The sequence below is a fragment of the Anser cygnoides genome, chromosome 1, assembly GCF_040182565.1.
Source record: "Anser cygnoides isolate HZ-2024a breed goose chromosome 1, Taihu_goose_T2T_genome, whole genome shotgun sequence".
In the NCBI taxonomy this organism is placed as follows: Eukaryota; Metazoa; Chordata; class Aves; order Anseriformes; family Anatidae; genus Anser; species Anser cygnoides.
The window spans coordinates 43,431,989-43,445,432 of record NC_089873.1 but is presented as its reverse complement, the minus strand read 5'-3'; the positions used below and the strand labels follow the sequence as shown (position 1 = coordinate 43,445,432).

The following is a 13,444-nucleotide window of genomic DNA, read 5'->3' as shown; positions in this document are numbered from 1 at the left end:
GCAGCTGGCATTCTGCTTGTGGCCACTGAAAACACCTTACCCTTCCTCATTATTCTCATAAGCAATTAAGCACAAAAGCAAAATGAAGATTTTGGAATCAGTTCTACAAGCAGGCGAATCCTGGATTCAGAAGTCATGTTCAAATTTATTTCTAATTTCAGACTAAATAGCAACAAAATGAATAACATAATCAAAGGAAAAGTATGAAAAGTATATGATTATGTGGTTCTTACTACTATCCATTTTTGTAACTTACTTGTTTCTACCTTCAGAATTGGACTTAAGACAGTCTGTGCCCCATCTGGGTTCCTTGCTGCTAGTAAAAACCTGTAGCAAAGGCCAGGAGACAACTGCACGATTTTCGTCTGTGTTGTATTCACAGGCAAGCTCAGAATGTATGGTTTCATATGATCAAAATAGTACTTAATTATGAGTGCAAAGCCTGACTTAAGCCAGATGTCGGTATCACTCCATATAAACACGGCTTCAGTTGTCTTGATATCATGCACACTAAATGTGAAGTTTTCTGGTATGAGGGGTACTGAAAAAGAACATCAAAAATGAAAAAGTCATTCAAAATCATGAAAACTTTGTTCTTTTTCTGTTTATTCAAAGCCAAATTGGGCGGGGGGGGGGGGTGTTAAAATAAATGCAAAAAATTGGAAGAAAGATAGTTACATTCATATTCACAAATATATGGTAGCTGTATATAGCAGAAAAATCCTGTGAAGAAATAGTCTGGGCCACTGTGATCTCTCTGAAGAGCATAACAGTCTGTTTCATTTTCTGGTATCATCGACAAAGATGAGATACCAGCCTTTAGAAGATAAGGAGATCCATCTGTCCATAACAGCTGACCTTCGTCCTATGTGGAAAAAATGAAGGAAAAAAATTACATATATTTTTACATTACATTAATGAATTATTGAAGCTTTTCTCATTGCAAGGGTATCTCCTAAACAACCAAAATTTACATACTTGATTTCTAAAATTAATTACATGGGAACATTTTGAATGAAAAATTTCAGTGTAAAATTATTCCCCCCTCAATTAAAATAAAGTAGTAGATACAACATTTTAATAAAAGCCATATAGGGATAATGTAGAGTGTTTGATCATTACAGTCAATCCTTTAAAAAACACTATTTATCAAATAATCACGGATGGATAATTTTCTAAAAATGTTAGTAATGGAAAAGAAATTCAGTCAGCTAACAAATATTCATAAATTTGGTCTGAAAGCAAAAAGTTTAGCTTAAACAAAATACAGGGCTTGATTCACAGTCAGATGGGGAAATGCTATCTTTTCCTCATTGTCACTCATGACAGTAGCTCAGGAGTTAGGACAATCACACCTAATTCAGAGTTCCTAACCTTTGAAATACTTCCCATTTCTGCAGCAGAATAGTCCATAGACTAGACTGAGATAGTCTGATACTTTGGGAGAAAGGTGCCTGCAAAATTTGCTCACAGTATTGCAATACAGACCTCCCTCCCTAGTGGGAGGTAGGTTTCAGTCTGCACTCCACTAGAAAACATTGTTTTCATTTCTCTGAGAAAACCAACCAACCAATCAACCAACCAACCAACCATGTTGGTTTAGACTAAGCCAGTTTTATCCAATTCTTCTGTTGATTTGAAAGAAATCAAAATGCTGTGATGTCTCTCATTTCCACAAGAGTGTGAAGATTTCCAGTGGTACAAAAATTAAATATCTAATTCAGCTTGACTTTTAGACGGACTTGTGTGTCTAGCCTAGTATTTCAAAAATACTGTGTACATCAATGCATATTTTTTCTTATAGCGGTCTTTGAAACCTTTGTAGCTGGGCTTGTAAGAAAGACCTCAGTCTTTGCCTACCTTTTTCACTTTCTAAATCTGAAGACCTCCACAGAGTGTCAGGACAGATGTAAGGACATCACCCAAGTGCTCCCATCTTTCTTACCCAGCACAGGGACCTAAATGACCAGGGTACCCAATTGTCTTTCACAGGAACGCCCACCCATGTCAGTAAAGATTTTAATGTAGTTACGTATCCAAATAGTGTTAAAGAAGGAGAAACTGAGAATTCAAATGTTACAGAAGTAATATTCCTCGCAGTGTTACTTTTATCAGTGTCACAGTGTTCCACAGTTTTCCTAAGGCTGATGAAATCCTCCGACTATGTTATAGACTCAACTTTATTTTAATTTCATAGAATACTTAAAGTCCCAAGGGTATTGAGAGAAAAATATTGAAAACAGAAATTTAACTCATTAATGGTTCAAACACCACAGAAAAACATAATTGAATCTGTATTTTTTATCTCATGATTCTAAACAAGTCTCACCATTCCTAATATATGTCCCATGATCTTTGAACTCCTAAGGCTCATATTCATGTAATTACAATTTGCAATTCTCATAGGATGAGCAAATGACAACAGTGACAGTTAGAAGGACTGAAACACAATCATACAGTACTTCAATCATACAGTACCTGAACATGCTAATTAATGACAAATATTTAAGAAAGGAGTGCTTGAAAAACACTTCATCCTTTGCCATTCTTAAAATAAGGTGTTCATCTTGTTCATTAAACTGACTAGACTCCCACAAACTTAAAAATGCATGTCATGATCTATATTAAACAACTGACTAACAATCAAATTCCAGTCTGGCAATTAACTCTTCCCTGTGTAATCAGAATTTTGAAAGGAAGAAAAAAGAAAAAAAAAAAAAAAAAGAAAAAACGCCTTAGTAGTTATCAATCTTCAATAATATTATGTTTTCATTAGATAGCTATTTTTGGCAGCCTCTTACAAATACTACCTTATTCCTAAAATACCAAGTTGGTTAAGATTAATATCACTATGCTGTAAAAATTATAGCAATTCTTAAATCTTATGTATAAAACAATATTACATGTAAAATACATATAGTACAGTTGTTTCTCTAACATGGAAGGCTAGAATGCCTCTCTAATCACAAATCTAGACAGGTTTGTGTTTCTCAAACTAAACACAACTGCAAGTTTCTTTTCTACAATGAAACACTTCTACTGAAAAGCAGGCTTTCTCTAAGCTTTCTGATACTTAGGACAAACGACGTTTTCACTAAACTTAGTTACAGGAAAACTGAGTCCCAATTTTCTGGCAAAGCTCCTCCGTCATTGTCAGAGCTTTCCCAATAATTTTATTTATCACTGTAGCTATTCCCAAATTACACACCCCGGTGAGTCATTAGGGTCATAATAACAGCAGAGCTGTCATTAAGAACCCTCATATCACTGATAGGAGGAAATTAAACTTTTTACATGAAATACCTTGCTCCAGTCCCTTCTTCCACTGGCCTATCCAACATCCATACTGAATGGACTCTGCTAAACCAGCAGTCAGTATCTTAGACCTGCACCAAAGTTATGAAAGTCAACCCCAGACTTTGATATCCATAGAAAGTAATGGACACAAAGTATAAAATCAGATTTTAAAACTGGTAAAGCAGCACCACCTACAGGCAAAAGAAAATCCCCACGATGCACTGAGAAAAAAAAAAAAAGACAGCCTTTTTTCCCCTGCTATGCCATCCTAAATATTTTCAGTATTTCAAATTATGCAGAATTAATGATTCCTTTTACACCTAATAATATCTACAGAAACAAATGACCATTTAAAGTGTAGCACTTATTTTAAAGAATTAGGTTCTGCACATTAAAATTCTCCTGTTTCTGTATATAGCAAAAAAGACAAAACAGACTGACCTTTAGGTCATTAAGACCTGTCCATAACATGACTATTTGACTAATTGTCTGGAGATAAGATAAAATAAAACCACGTTCTTCTTCATTCCCTATGTCTACAAGATGTGCCCCTTGCGAAGACATTTCACAGATTTGTTGTGCCATCTTCCATGGCTTACTCTCCTTACTCATTCTATAGCAGCTGCTTTGGAATGCCAACCACCCCTGGGAACAGGTACCTGTAGGTGAACAAGAACAGTATTTTTAGGACTTTCTGTACTATTTATGGCAGTGCTACATTTAATTTTTATTTTTTTTAAATCCGCGTTCATTTGAAGATGATAATATTTAATTAAATCATGACTACAAAATTAAATCATGACTACTAGAGGTCTTTAATTATGAATCATCCCTCATTCAAAATCCCAAGTGTCTTAAAAATTCTGATTGATTTAATTAAAAGAATATCTAGCTTACTAAAACCTACTAAAGCAAAAAAAAAAAAAAAAGAGAGAGAGAGAGAGAGAGAGAGAGAGATCCATTATTTTTTATTCCATTCTATTTTTTACATTCTCCATTAGTTTCTGGTTCATTTTTCAAATTTAAAATTTTGAAGTTAACAAGTCATTTGTTTCTAATAGTTTCCTGAATTTAGGAAAACAATTATTTCCCTGAATTTGAACCTATATCAGCCTTTCTTTTGTGTTCCTAATTTTAAAGGTTTTAAGTTACATTAGCTGTGTATTGCATTAAAAGGAATGCTGTTACACAATCAAGTGTACCAGCCTCAGAATCCTACCTCTAAAGCTTTTCTTACAAAACAGCTCACTCATCAGTACAAAAACACTGCTTTGAACACTGGCAAAAAGTATTCCAAATCCTTACAAAATACAGGATTTTCCCTGCCTTTCATAGAAAGTATATAACAAATTCAATTGATATCCTCAAGTAATTACAATCCAAAATGTCCTGTGTTTGCAGTCCACTTTCATCTAAACTAGAATCCATTTGATTCTATTTTAGACTGCAAAACATATAGTTAGCTTAAAATATTTGCACATAGAAAATTGAATTCTTGCTCCTCAAAAAGAAATTAGCAAGAAATGCCCTTTCAATGTCATTATCATTTAATTTATTTCTGCTTTCTAGAAATTAAACAACTCACATCTATTAAAAAATGTGTAAGTATATATAGACAGTTTGCAACTTACTATTAACTCTTCTAGAAAACATAGTGCTTCCTTGCATTCATTGTGACTACAACAAACAAGTATATACCTGTTTCAGCTTGAACATCCAGTGATTGAGACACATTTATAAATTCAAGATGTAATTGGTGAAATATAAACTCAAATGTATATAAAGTTGCAGGTGTCAAATCACTCCACACAAAGAATCCATTGTTTTTTTGTATAAACTGAGAAGTATCATTCAGTGAAACTGAAACTGAAAAATCTTTGGTCATTGCACTCCAATTAAAAGACACAGTAGTAGCTGTCACAAACGTTTTGATATCATTTTCTGAAATTCCACCTAGTAGACCAGGAAAAAACAAAAACGAAAACTTGCATTACCACAACACAGTAGTTAACCCAAATCTTTAATTCATTACTATTATTTTTTTCTTTTAAGATTTGTGAGAGATACACACAATAGGTAAAATAAAAAGTATAAAATTATGTCAAAACAGAAAATGTCTTAATGAGCAATTAAGAAAGTTGTGCTCTTTTTTTTACTGTGATGCTTTGTAAGTATGTCTGAAGCAATCATAAATATAAGTTAAGTGCATATATTAAGGATTGCACAAAAGCACACAGTTTAATAGTAAAGTCAAGTAATAGATATTGATCAAGAGTGGTAACACTTCAACAGCATAAACATGAATTCCCTCTAGATTGCTCGATGTACTATTTCAGCACAGTCAGTGGGTGCTGCAATGTTTTCAACTTACTGCATATTTTTCCCAATGATGCAAGTTTGTATTCAGATCCTAGACTATTATTCTGAATATGGGCTTCTAATGTGCACAAAGGTAATACTATAAAACTATTTTATAGCAATTAACAAAATCAAGATTAGAAAGCCCTTTCAATCCAGTTATCAGCAAGACTTCTCGTCCTAAACAGCTCTACAGGTATAAAAGAAGTTTTTACAAGTTCAGTGGCTACACTCACAAATTATTATACTAACAAGTTTGCCCCAGTCAATCACAATGCTAAGAACTTCAAGCTACTCCATAACCCTTTTTAGGGGGGACTGTCATAAAATGGAAACAAAAATATTAATTATGTAATTAATATATTTAACTTCTATAAGTAAGACAAGCAATTACAACCCTTAACTGATATGAAATTGCCAGGCTGTAATTAACTTTCCTGATGGTCGTCTTTTATATGTTTCTCCCAGAATTACTGTAGTATATCAAAGCATATAACATTTAAAAGTCTCCCAAACATTTACATCAGTCCTGTATTACAGAATTATTATGCTAACCAAACAAGTTATAGTAAAATTATTCCTTCTACTCTTCATGCTCAAAAACATGCCTCAATGTAAAGTTTCTACATAATTCAATAATCTCAGGATTTCAATCTGTTTTTCTTTAATCTTCTGTATAAGACTAATTATAATTATACCAAAATTATTTTTGTGCTACACTACTTACGTGTGTTAAATGACTTTACACCTAGGATATGTCCATTTTTTAGAGATTCTATTGTAACATCATATGTCTTATTTTCCTCCAGCAGAATTGTAGTACTGACAGGTTTTTGTTCAAGTTTAGAAATGTTTCTTACATTCTGTAATTTAAAAGAATTTCTAGATAAGGTGAAAGTAATAATAATACAATTCATAAATGGTCTAAATGTTTGATGATTAAATGACGATAAATTATGAAGGTTTTGAAATGGACATCTGATATTGCAGCACGTCACACTTAAGGCTACATTTAAACTGCAAAATAGCCAATGCATTTATAACACAACCTTTTAGAGATTGTTCAAGCTATTAAGAAACACCTCCACATGAAAATCCTTATTTTCTTTAAGTTCCAGGACATCTTGTGCACAAAATGAGAACAATGCCCTGCCACAAAGATCTGGGGGTAGTGTTTGTGCTTCTCCTGAAGAAGCTGGAGTCCTCCTTCAAACCAGAGAACTTTGAAGAATTTACATATTCTGAACTTCGAACATATGTCTATCTATCCTTATTCAGCCAGGATACACAAGGGTATTTTAAGTCCCACTGGCTTCAAAAGGATTCTGTAAAAGTTCATATAAACTACATGAATAACTGAATTCAGTATAATTTCTCCAAAGTTTCTCTTTGTTTGCCATTTTATATTGATCTTAAAAAATGCTATTAATTACATACGTACAGCTTAAATACATTTGTAACTACTTCTTGCTTAGATTGATGACATTTACTTTTTGATTGAAAGCATCTGTGTGCTGATAGGTAACAATATAATAGTCTGGATCTTCTCCTTTGGGAAATTCAGTCCACTCCATCAAAGCTACTCTAGCAGGCTTTTTCATTTGGTCACAGTCTAGACTCTCTGAGCCCTGCAACAGAAACGTGCATGAGTACAACTTAACAGAACATGCAAAAAATTTCCTTTTAATTACTTAGTTGTCTGTATTAACTACTTTTACCTAAAATTTGTCAGCAAGTATTAGATTTTATATGGACCAATACTACCAGCCCTATTATGTGACACAGAAGGGCTTCATGATTTTTACAAGCTCTGCGGCTACAGGTGATATTTTTCATTCTGTCTTCAGAGGTGGCCAAACCATGTCAGCTGGGACCCAAACATGTTCTACTAGAAAGAGAGAAACCTATCATCATTTTAGGAACAAGGCTAGAGAGTTCACTTTCAATGTCCATGTTGCAATCACAGTTAACTGTCAGTCGGGAGTGGGAGGCCGCAGCCCTACTCTCACGTTCCATGGTCAAGAATGTAGTTTAGCGGCATCACTTTCACAACTGCCATACATCACAGAAAATGAAAAAGGAACATACAAGGGGTAATCAAATAATTCATCCTACACCTCCTTACCTATCCAATCTAGACATGGCAATACAAACTTCTGAATCACACCTCTAAAATTAACAGAAATTTGCGCATATGATGCCAAACCCTACCACATAACAATTATTTAAACGCTGTAGTCCTTTCTGTCTTTTAAGTCCTTTTAAGTTCCATTTTCATTTTCTTTATGAACTAGGAAGACAAATATACGCCATCATTTAGCAATGAACTCAAAATGTAGTCAAAAAAACAAAACAAAACAAAAAAAACCCACAACACAGGGGGGAAAAAAAATCAAAGCACAGGATCTTAATGTTCAGTTCATACTTTTTAAAGTATAAGATTGATAAAGTTTATATAGGATTTAACCTCTATAATCTTTATAAGCCCCTTATAAAAGGATACATACTACTTTGTGGAAGCCCCTGAATTGACATACTAGACTAATACTGATGGCATACACAAAAGTGTTTAAAGATATTAGATGTTTCCAGGAAAAGTAATAGGCTGTTAATTGATGGTTGCATAGCTGGCTTCCATTCCTCTAAAATAATCTGGTAAAGACAATGCAATCCAAAGGGCAGGCAAATCTGCTTTTAAAGTTAATAAAAGAAATATGTAATTGCCAATAATTGACTTAAGACATTTTTAATATTTTTCCGCTATTAGGATTATTGTATGCCATTTTTATTATACATACACATTGCTAGACCTAAAACTAACAAAATCTGCAAGTGTACATTGCATTTTTGATTTTACCATATATGATGAGAGGATTAAGAATGCCCCTTTTTCTTGACAACACCTTTCTAGTACATTTTAGGTCCCTGTGCAAAGAATGCAGAAATACAAAAAAGATCTTAAGTTGACCACAAAGACCTAAGGTTCAAATCTATCTTTAGGCTAGCTGCATACTAGCTAAAGAGGTGTCTTCCTAAGCAAATATCCATCAACCTGTTCTGTAGACTATTTCTTGATAAATGACTAAAGTAAGCTTTTCAGTCTGAAAAAGAGGCACAAGGGGAAATATAACAGAGGTCTATAAAATCTTAAGTAGTCAGAAGTGAGCAAGGATTGCTTTTTAGTTGTCTCTTTCAGTACAAGAAGTGTGAAGGACCAAACGTAGCTGGTAGGGCCCAAATCCAAATCAAACAAGGCAACTTCATTGGATAACTGATCTGTATTCTTGCCAAAGTCTAAAACAAGTACTAAAAGTTTGTATGACCTTCAGAGGAGGCTGGACTAGTTCATACAAGAGAACTACGCTAAAGCTCAGTAAATGCACTGAAATTACACCCATCTCGGGAAGTCTTTAAGCTACAAATGATGAGAAACTAACATAGTACAGGTCACTCTCATATTATGCTGCTCTTACAGTCCTTGCCAAAGACCCGCTTTTCATTGCTGCTGGAGAGTTGATACCAGGCTAACTAAAGATTTGATTTCACCCCATATCACCATCCTTAAGAGGCTGGCATTCTCAACTGCTCCGCTTGAAACTTCCCCAGTTGCTGTGGATCACAGACTGCTGCATTATGGACTCCACTAAAAACACCTCTTCTTGAGCTCAAAACTGGCCAGCACAAATGGACGCTATCTGGATATTCCAGAGGAATATACCAGGAGGCTCAGTACTGTACAGGCATCTCACCACCCCAAATAGGCTCTCTTCCCTAAAGGAATGAGTGGTATTCATATGAGAAACTGACAGAACTTCAAAATCACCTTTGCCACAAAACACAGTAATCTAAATGTAAAATAAAGATTACATACACAAAACCTAAACATAGATAAACATGAACAAAACTACTGCAAAGTGTACTACAAAGGGAAGCAGAAAGATAGTAATGTGGTCCTTACATATGCAGTTCTTATATTAATGTTTCTTAAAGCAGTAGCCAGAGCATAACCCTGTGTGCCAGAACTATCCTGAATTTCCAGCATCGCAGTGTCCAAAAAGTTATAAAGCACCATGAGTTAGTTAAGGACCTGAAGATGCTGGGACCTGTTACTTCTTCCAGGGATCAATATTATGCCAGAAGCAGCAGACAACAGAGCAGATTAAGGCTTCCAAAAGAGCTTCCAACAAATTGGGAAGAAAGTAGACTGGAAATATTCAGCAACAATAAATGAGAGCTCCTTGTGACTGTCAGAATGACAAGAAAGCAATCCAAATCAACATCCAATTAGTTACCTTCAAAAAAGAGAATTGTTTTCTTACCTGAAATACGTATTTTAACAAAAGCAGGAGAAAAATTACTTGATCCATAAAGAAATCTTACAGTCCCAGTGTCTAATTTGTGTTCCAATCACAACAGCTTCAAAACAAAATTGTGTGTGAATATTTATGACATGAGAAAACTAACATGCATTTAAACTGCACATAGGTGTAACTGCAGCCAATGGTGTGCCCTAGATTTGTTTCTGCATTCTGGCCCTGCCTCTTCTTCCACGGCCTGATGAAAAGCCTACTGCGATCAGCAAAAAGGGTTTCCTTTAACATTAGTAAATTCCAGGTGGGCCTGTTGTTTTATTTGCCAGTAAAGATCCATGAGTCAAAAATGTCTTTTTTAAAAGTTTTACTACTGATTTAAATCCATTTAAACCCATAGAAGCCCTTACACTTTCTTCAAAAGTAACTTCAAAAGAAACTATTCTCAATAGTACCTATCTTCCAGCAAATTGTCCCTCTGACAGCACCCAAATAAGCCCGTAAGTCCTAGAACCGTTTTCGATGGAAGTACCAAGCAGCCCTGCACAACCCTCTAGCAGTATGTTCCTAGAATGTTCAACAAGAATTAATATAAACATTATAAATCCATGGCAATTTCTGTTAAATGTGTTCATCAAAAGACAGGCGTACACTAATATTTCCTGGAGAATTGCATGAGCAGTTATGAAATTGCCTATGGAAAACCCCAAATGCTACTTTTCAATGCAGAAGCAGAGCTCACAGACCTGCTGCCTCCCACATAACCTACCTGTTTATTAGAGGGCTTCTTAAATTTCGGCTCAGGAACGCACAACTGAGAGAAATCCGTGAAACACCACAAAGACCTGGGCAGGAGAGGCAAATCAGCGGGATGTCACGGCTCCCCCCCGCCTCAGCCGGGGACCCCACGGGGCAGGGCAGACATCTTACCGCGCCCGCGACCTCAGGCGGGAGGGGAGCGCACCCCCGGTGCCCCTGGGGAGGACAAGCAGCCTCGGCTGGCCCCGCCAGCGCCAGCCGCCGCGCCAGCTGCCTTCTTCTCCGCCCTCCTCCTCCCCCTCCCCCGCCGTGCCGGCCATTCCTGCCCTCGGCGGAGAGAGGCTGCTGTGGAGCCGAGAGGGTCCCCCGTTGCCCTCCCGCCGCCAGGTCCCCTCACACCCAGCGGGGACCCCTGCCCCGCTCCCCGCTGTGCGGCTCTGCTTCCCCGGCCTCCAGCCGGACGCTCAGCCTTTGTCATTCCTGTCGTGGTTCCGTTATCCGCTGTCCTGGAATACGGACCCTTCTTAAATTCGCCACCAGCAGGCGTTCTTCAACTCTCCTTCCATGCTACAGCAGTGTTTGGGGATTTGTAAATAAGCACCTGCAAGGGGTGATGCTTGCTCCCGGTAGTTGTGGCTTTCATTCGCTTTGAGAAGATACTTCCCAATTCGGCATTATAGAGTTTCGGAGTACATTTGTGGAAAGTATTAGTAACAAATACAATCAAAGCAACTATTACTAATTCCTGAGTTTTATCTTTTCAACTGGCTAGGCTCTAACAGACAATTTTAACTTCTAGGTGGTACATGAAAAGGGTTAAATCAGACAACTTAGGAATAAAGTTGCTATCAGAACCCATACATTTCTCCTCAGTATAACACTGGCTTCGTACATCATCCTGACTGGGAAACACAGATGCTGGCCCCGGAGGAGAACTAGACATCGAAACCTTGTCACTGTTGGACTCTCTGTAAAGATCCTAATTGAGCTCCATGGGGCAGAATTTCTGCTCTCCATACCAAGCTGTTGGCCTCTGTACTGAGATCCTGAGTGAAGATACCAGAGTAAGCGTCTGCAAACATAAATACACAGCAGAAGGCCCAATAGTCAAGAATACCTAACAGCAGGACCACTGCTGTATTTTCAAAAAGCTACTAAGCAAGGACAGCTCAAACAAAAATCGGATGGTGGAAGCTCTTGATTAAAGCTGAAGCAGTGAATTCAGAAGCAAATTTCTCTCAGTATAGATCTCAGTGCCCCAACATTCCCTAAATTAACCTTTTTAACAGAAAACTAGCTCTCTGCTGTCCTTTGAAATTAAATTGATTTAATAAGCTGATAAAAATGTTTATAAATTATTTCCAGACAAAGTAGTCATAGAATACACAAAAATCAGTGCCACTGTGAGATTGGACCACAAAAAATGACCAATGCCCATCATATTATTTACTGTGTATTTTTTAGGTGGTATCATGGCACAATATATTCTTTTTCTTGAGATCGTATCTTATTCTTCAGTGGGCTGCTCTTCATTTTTCCTAAAATCTGTGTGCAACTGAAATTTGAATCGTGAAATAAGGAATACAATTTTGATTGGAGGTTTTTTTCTTCTGGTAAACAAGGCAGGCTGAATCTCACCAGAAATAAATAAATAAATAAATAAAATAAAAATAACATTTTTTATGTAACCCATGTTCCAAGAAGGTCACAGTAATTCAGAAGTGGCTGCAAAGAAACCCCTTATCTCAAAACATTGAGTCAGTCTGAGACACACACGTAGAGAGAGCACGCATGGACATAACACTTGAATGTTACTTCAGCTATGAATGCCACAAGGAAGCTGCTGCACACTCAGCTGTTTTACAAAGCAGACATACTGAGCTATTTTCCAGAGCACTTTTGTAATCACCAAGCACACGAGGAGGCTTTATTAATGTGGTGATTTTCAGACAACAGTAGGAATCCTCTCTTTTTTTTAAAACTTACTAAATCAAGTGTGTGGCACATTCCACCTTAATCAAATGAACACTCCCCAAAATACAAACATTTTCCTTTTATTCAGCATTTTTAGTGATTAAGTTTTACCATCATTAACTATTGGTTTTCCCCAGAACACAATATCAGTACAGATCAGGCGCTTTCTATTTTCCTCCTGTTTTTCATACAAAAACTACTTGAGAACTTCCATGATTATATGTTCCAGTTCATTTACGTTTTGTCCCACAAACATCTGTGGGATTTTGCCATAGGACATACACCTGTACATGATTACATCGGCAGCATAACCTCAAACTAATTTCTGGAAAAGGATTTGATGGGACAGAGCTTGAAATATTCAGTTCAAGTCAGTGTTTCCCACTGCCACAGAGTTCCTGATTGGTACCTACACATTTATTTGGCACCATTTTTTTACACAAAGACTAACCTCTAGATCTGGACATTGGCCTTGTCTTTTAAATTCTTATAAAAAGAAGGGTGGAAAAGAGAGAGAGAGAGATGGAAAAAGCTGCACGGAACCGATGCACAGTAAAAAAATATCCAGCAGTATAGAAGGTCAAGAGAAAAAAAGTGGATTTGTGTCAGACAGAACTAAGTGCAAAAGGAAGGGGAGGAGATTCTCACTTGGAGCAGCATTTTGTGACTGCTTAAGCATTTGTTTTTCTGGAGTGGTTTCTTGTAAATGCCTCCATCTTTTATTGAATTATTTTGTTTGTAACTCT

General features: G+C 36.5%; 1 protein-coding gene across 3 annotated transcripts in view; it reads right to left on the bottom strand.

Annotated features, from left to right (window-relative positions):
• Window positions 1-10,704, bottom strand: part of PTPRQ (protein tyrosine phosphatase receptor type Q) — a 137,807-nt gene extending 127,103 nt beyond the window's left edge. For all 3 annotated transcript variants that reach the window (XM_066993533.1, XM_066993539.1, XM_066993540.1), the window contains exons 1-7: window positions 9,975-10,704; window positions 7,146-7,283; window positions 6,383-6,518; window positions 4,996-5,250; window positions 3,739-3,956; window positions 679-865; window positions 257-541 (exon numbers count right to left, since the gene is read on the bottom strand). In XM_066993533.1, coding sequence (XP_066849634.1) covers window positions 257-541; window positions 679-865; window positions 3,739-3,956; window positions 4,996-5,250; window positions 6,383-6,518; window positions 7,146-7,283; window positions 9,975-10,022 — 1,267 coding nt within the window. In that variant the 5' untranslated portion in view covers window positions 10,023-10,704. The remainder of the gene's footprint in view (window positions 1-256; window positions 542-678; window positions 866-3,738; window positions 3,957-4,995; window positions 5,251-6,382; window positions 6,519-7,145; window positions 7,284-9,974) is intronic.
• Between the last annotated feature and the right edge of the window lie 2,740 nt (window positions 10,705-13,444).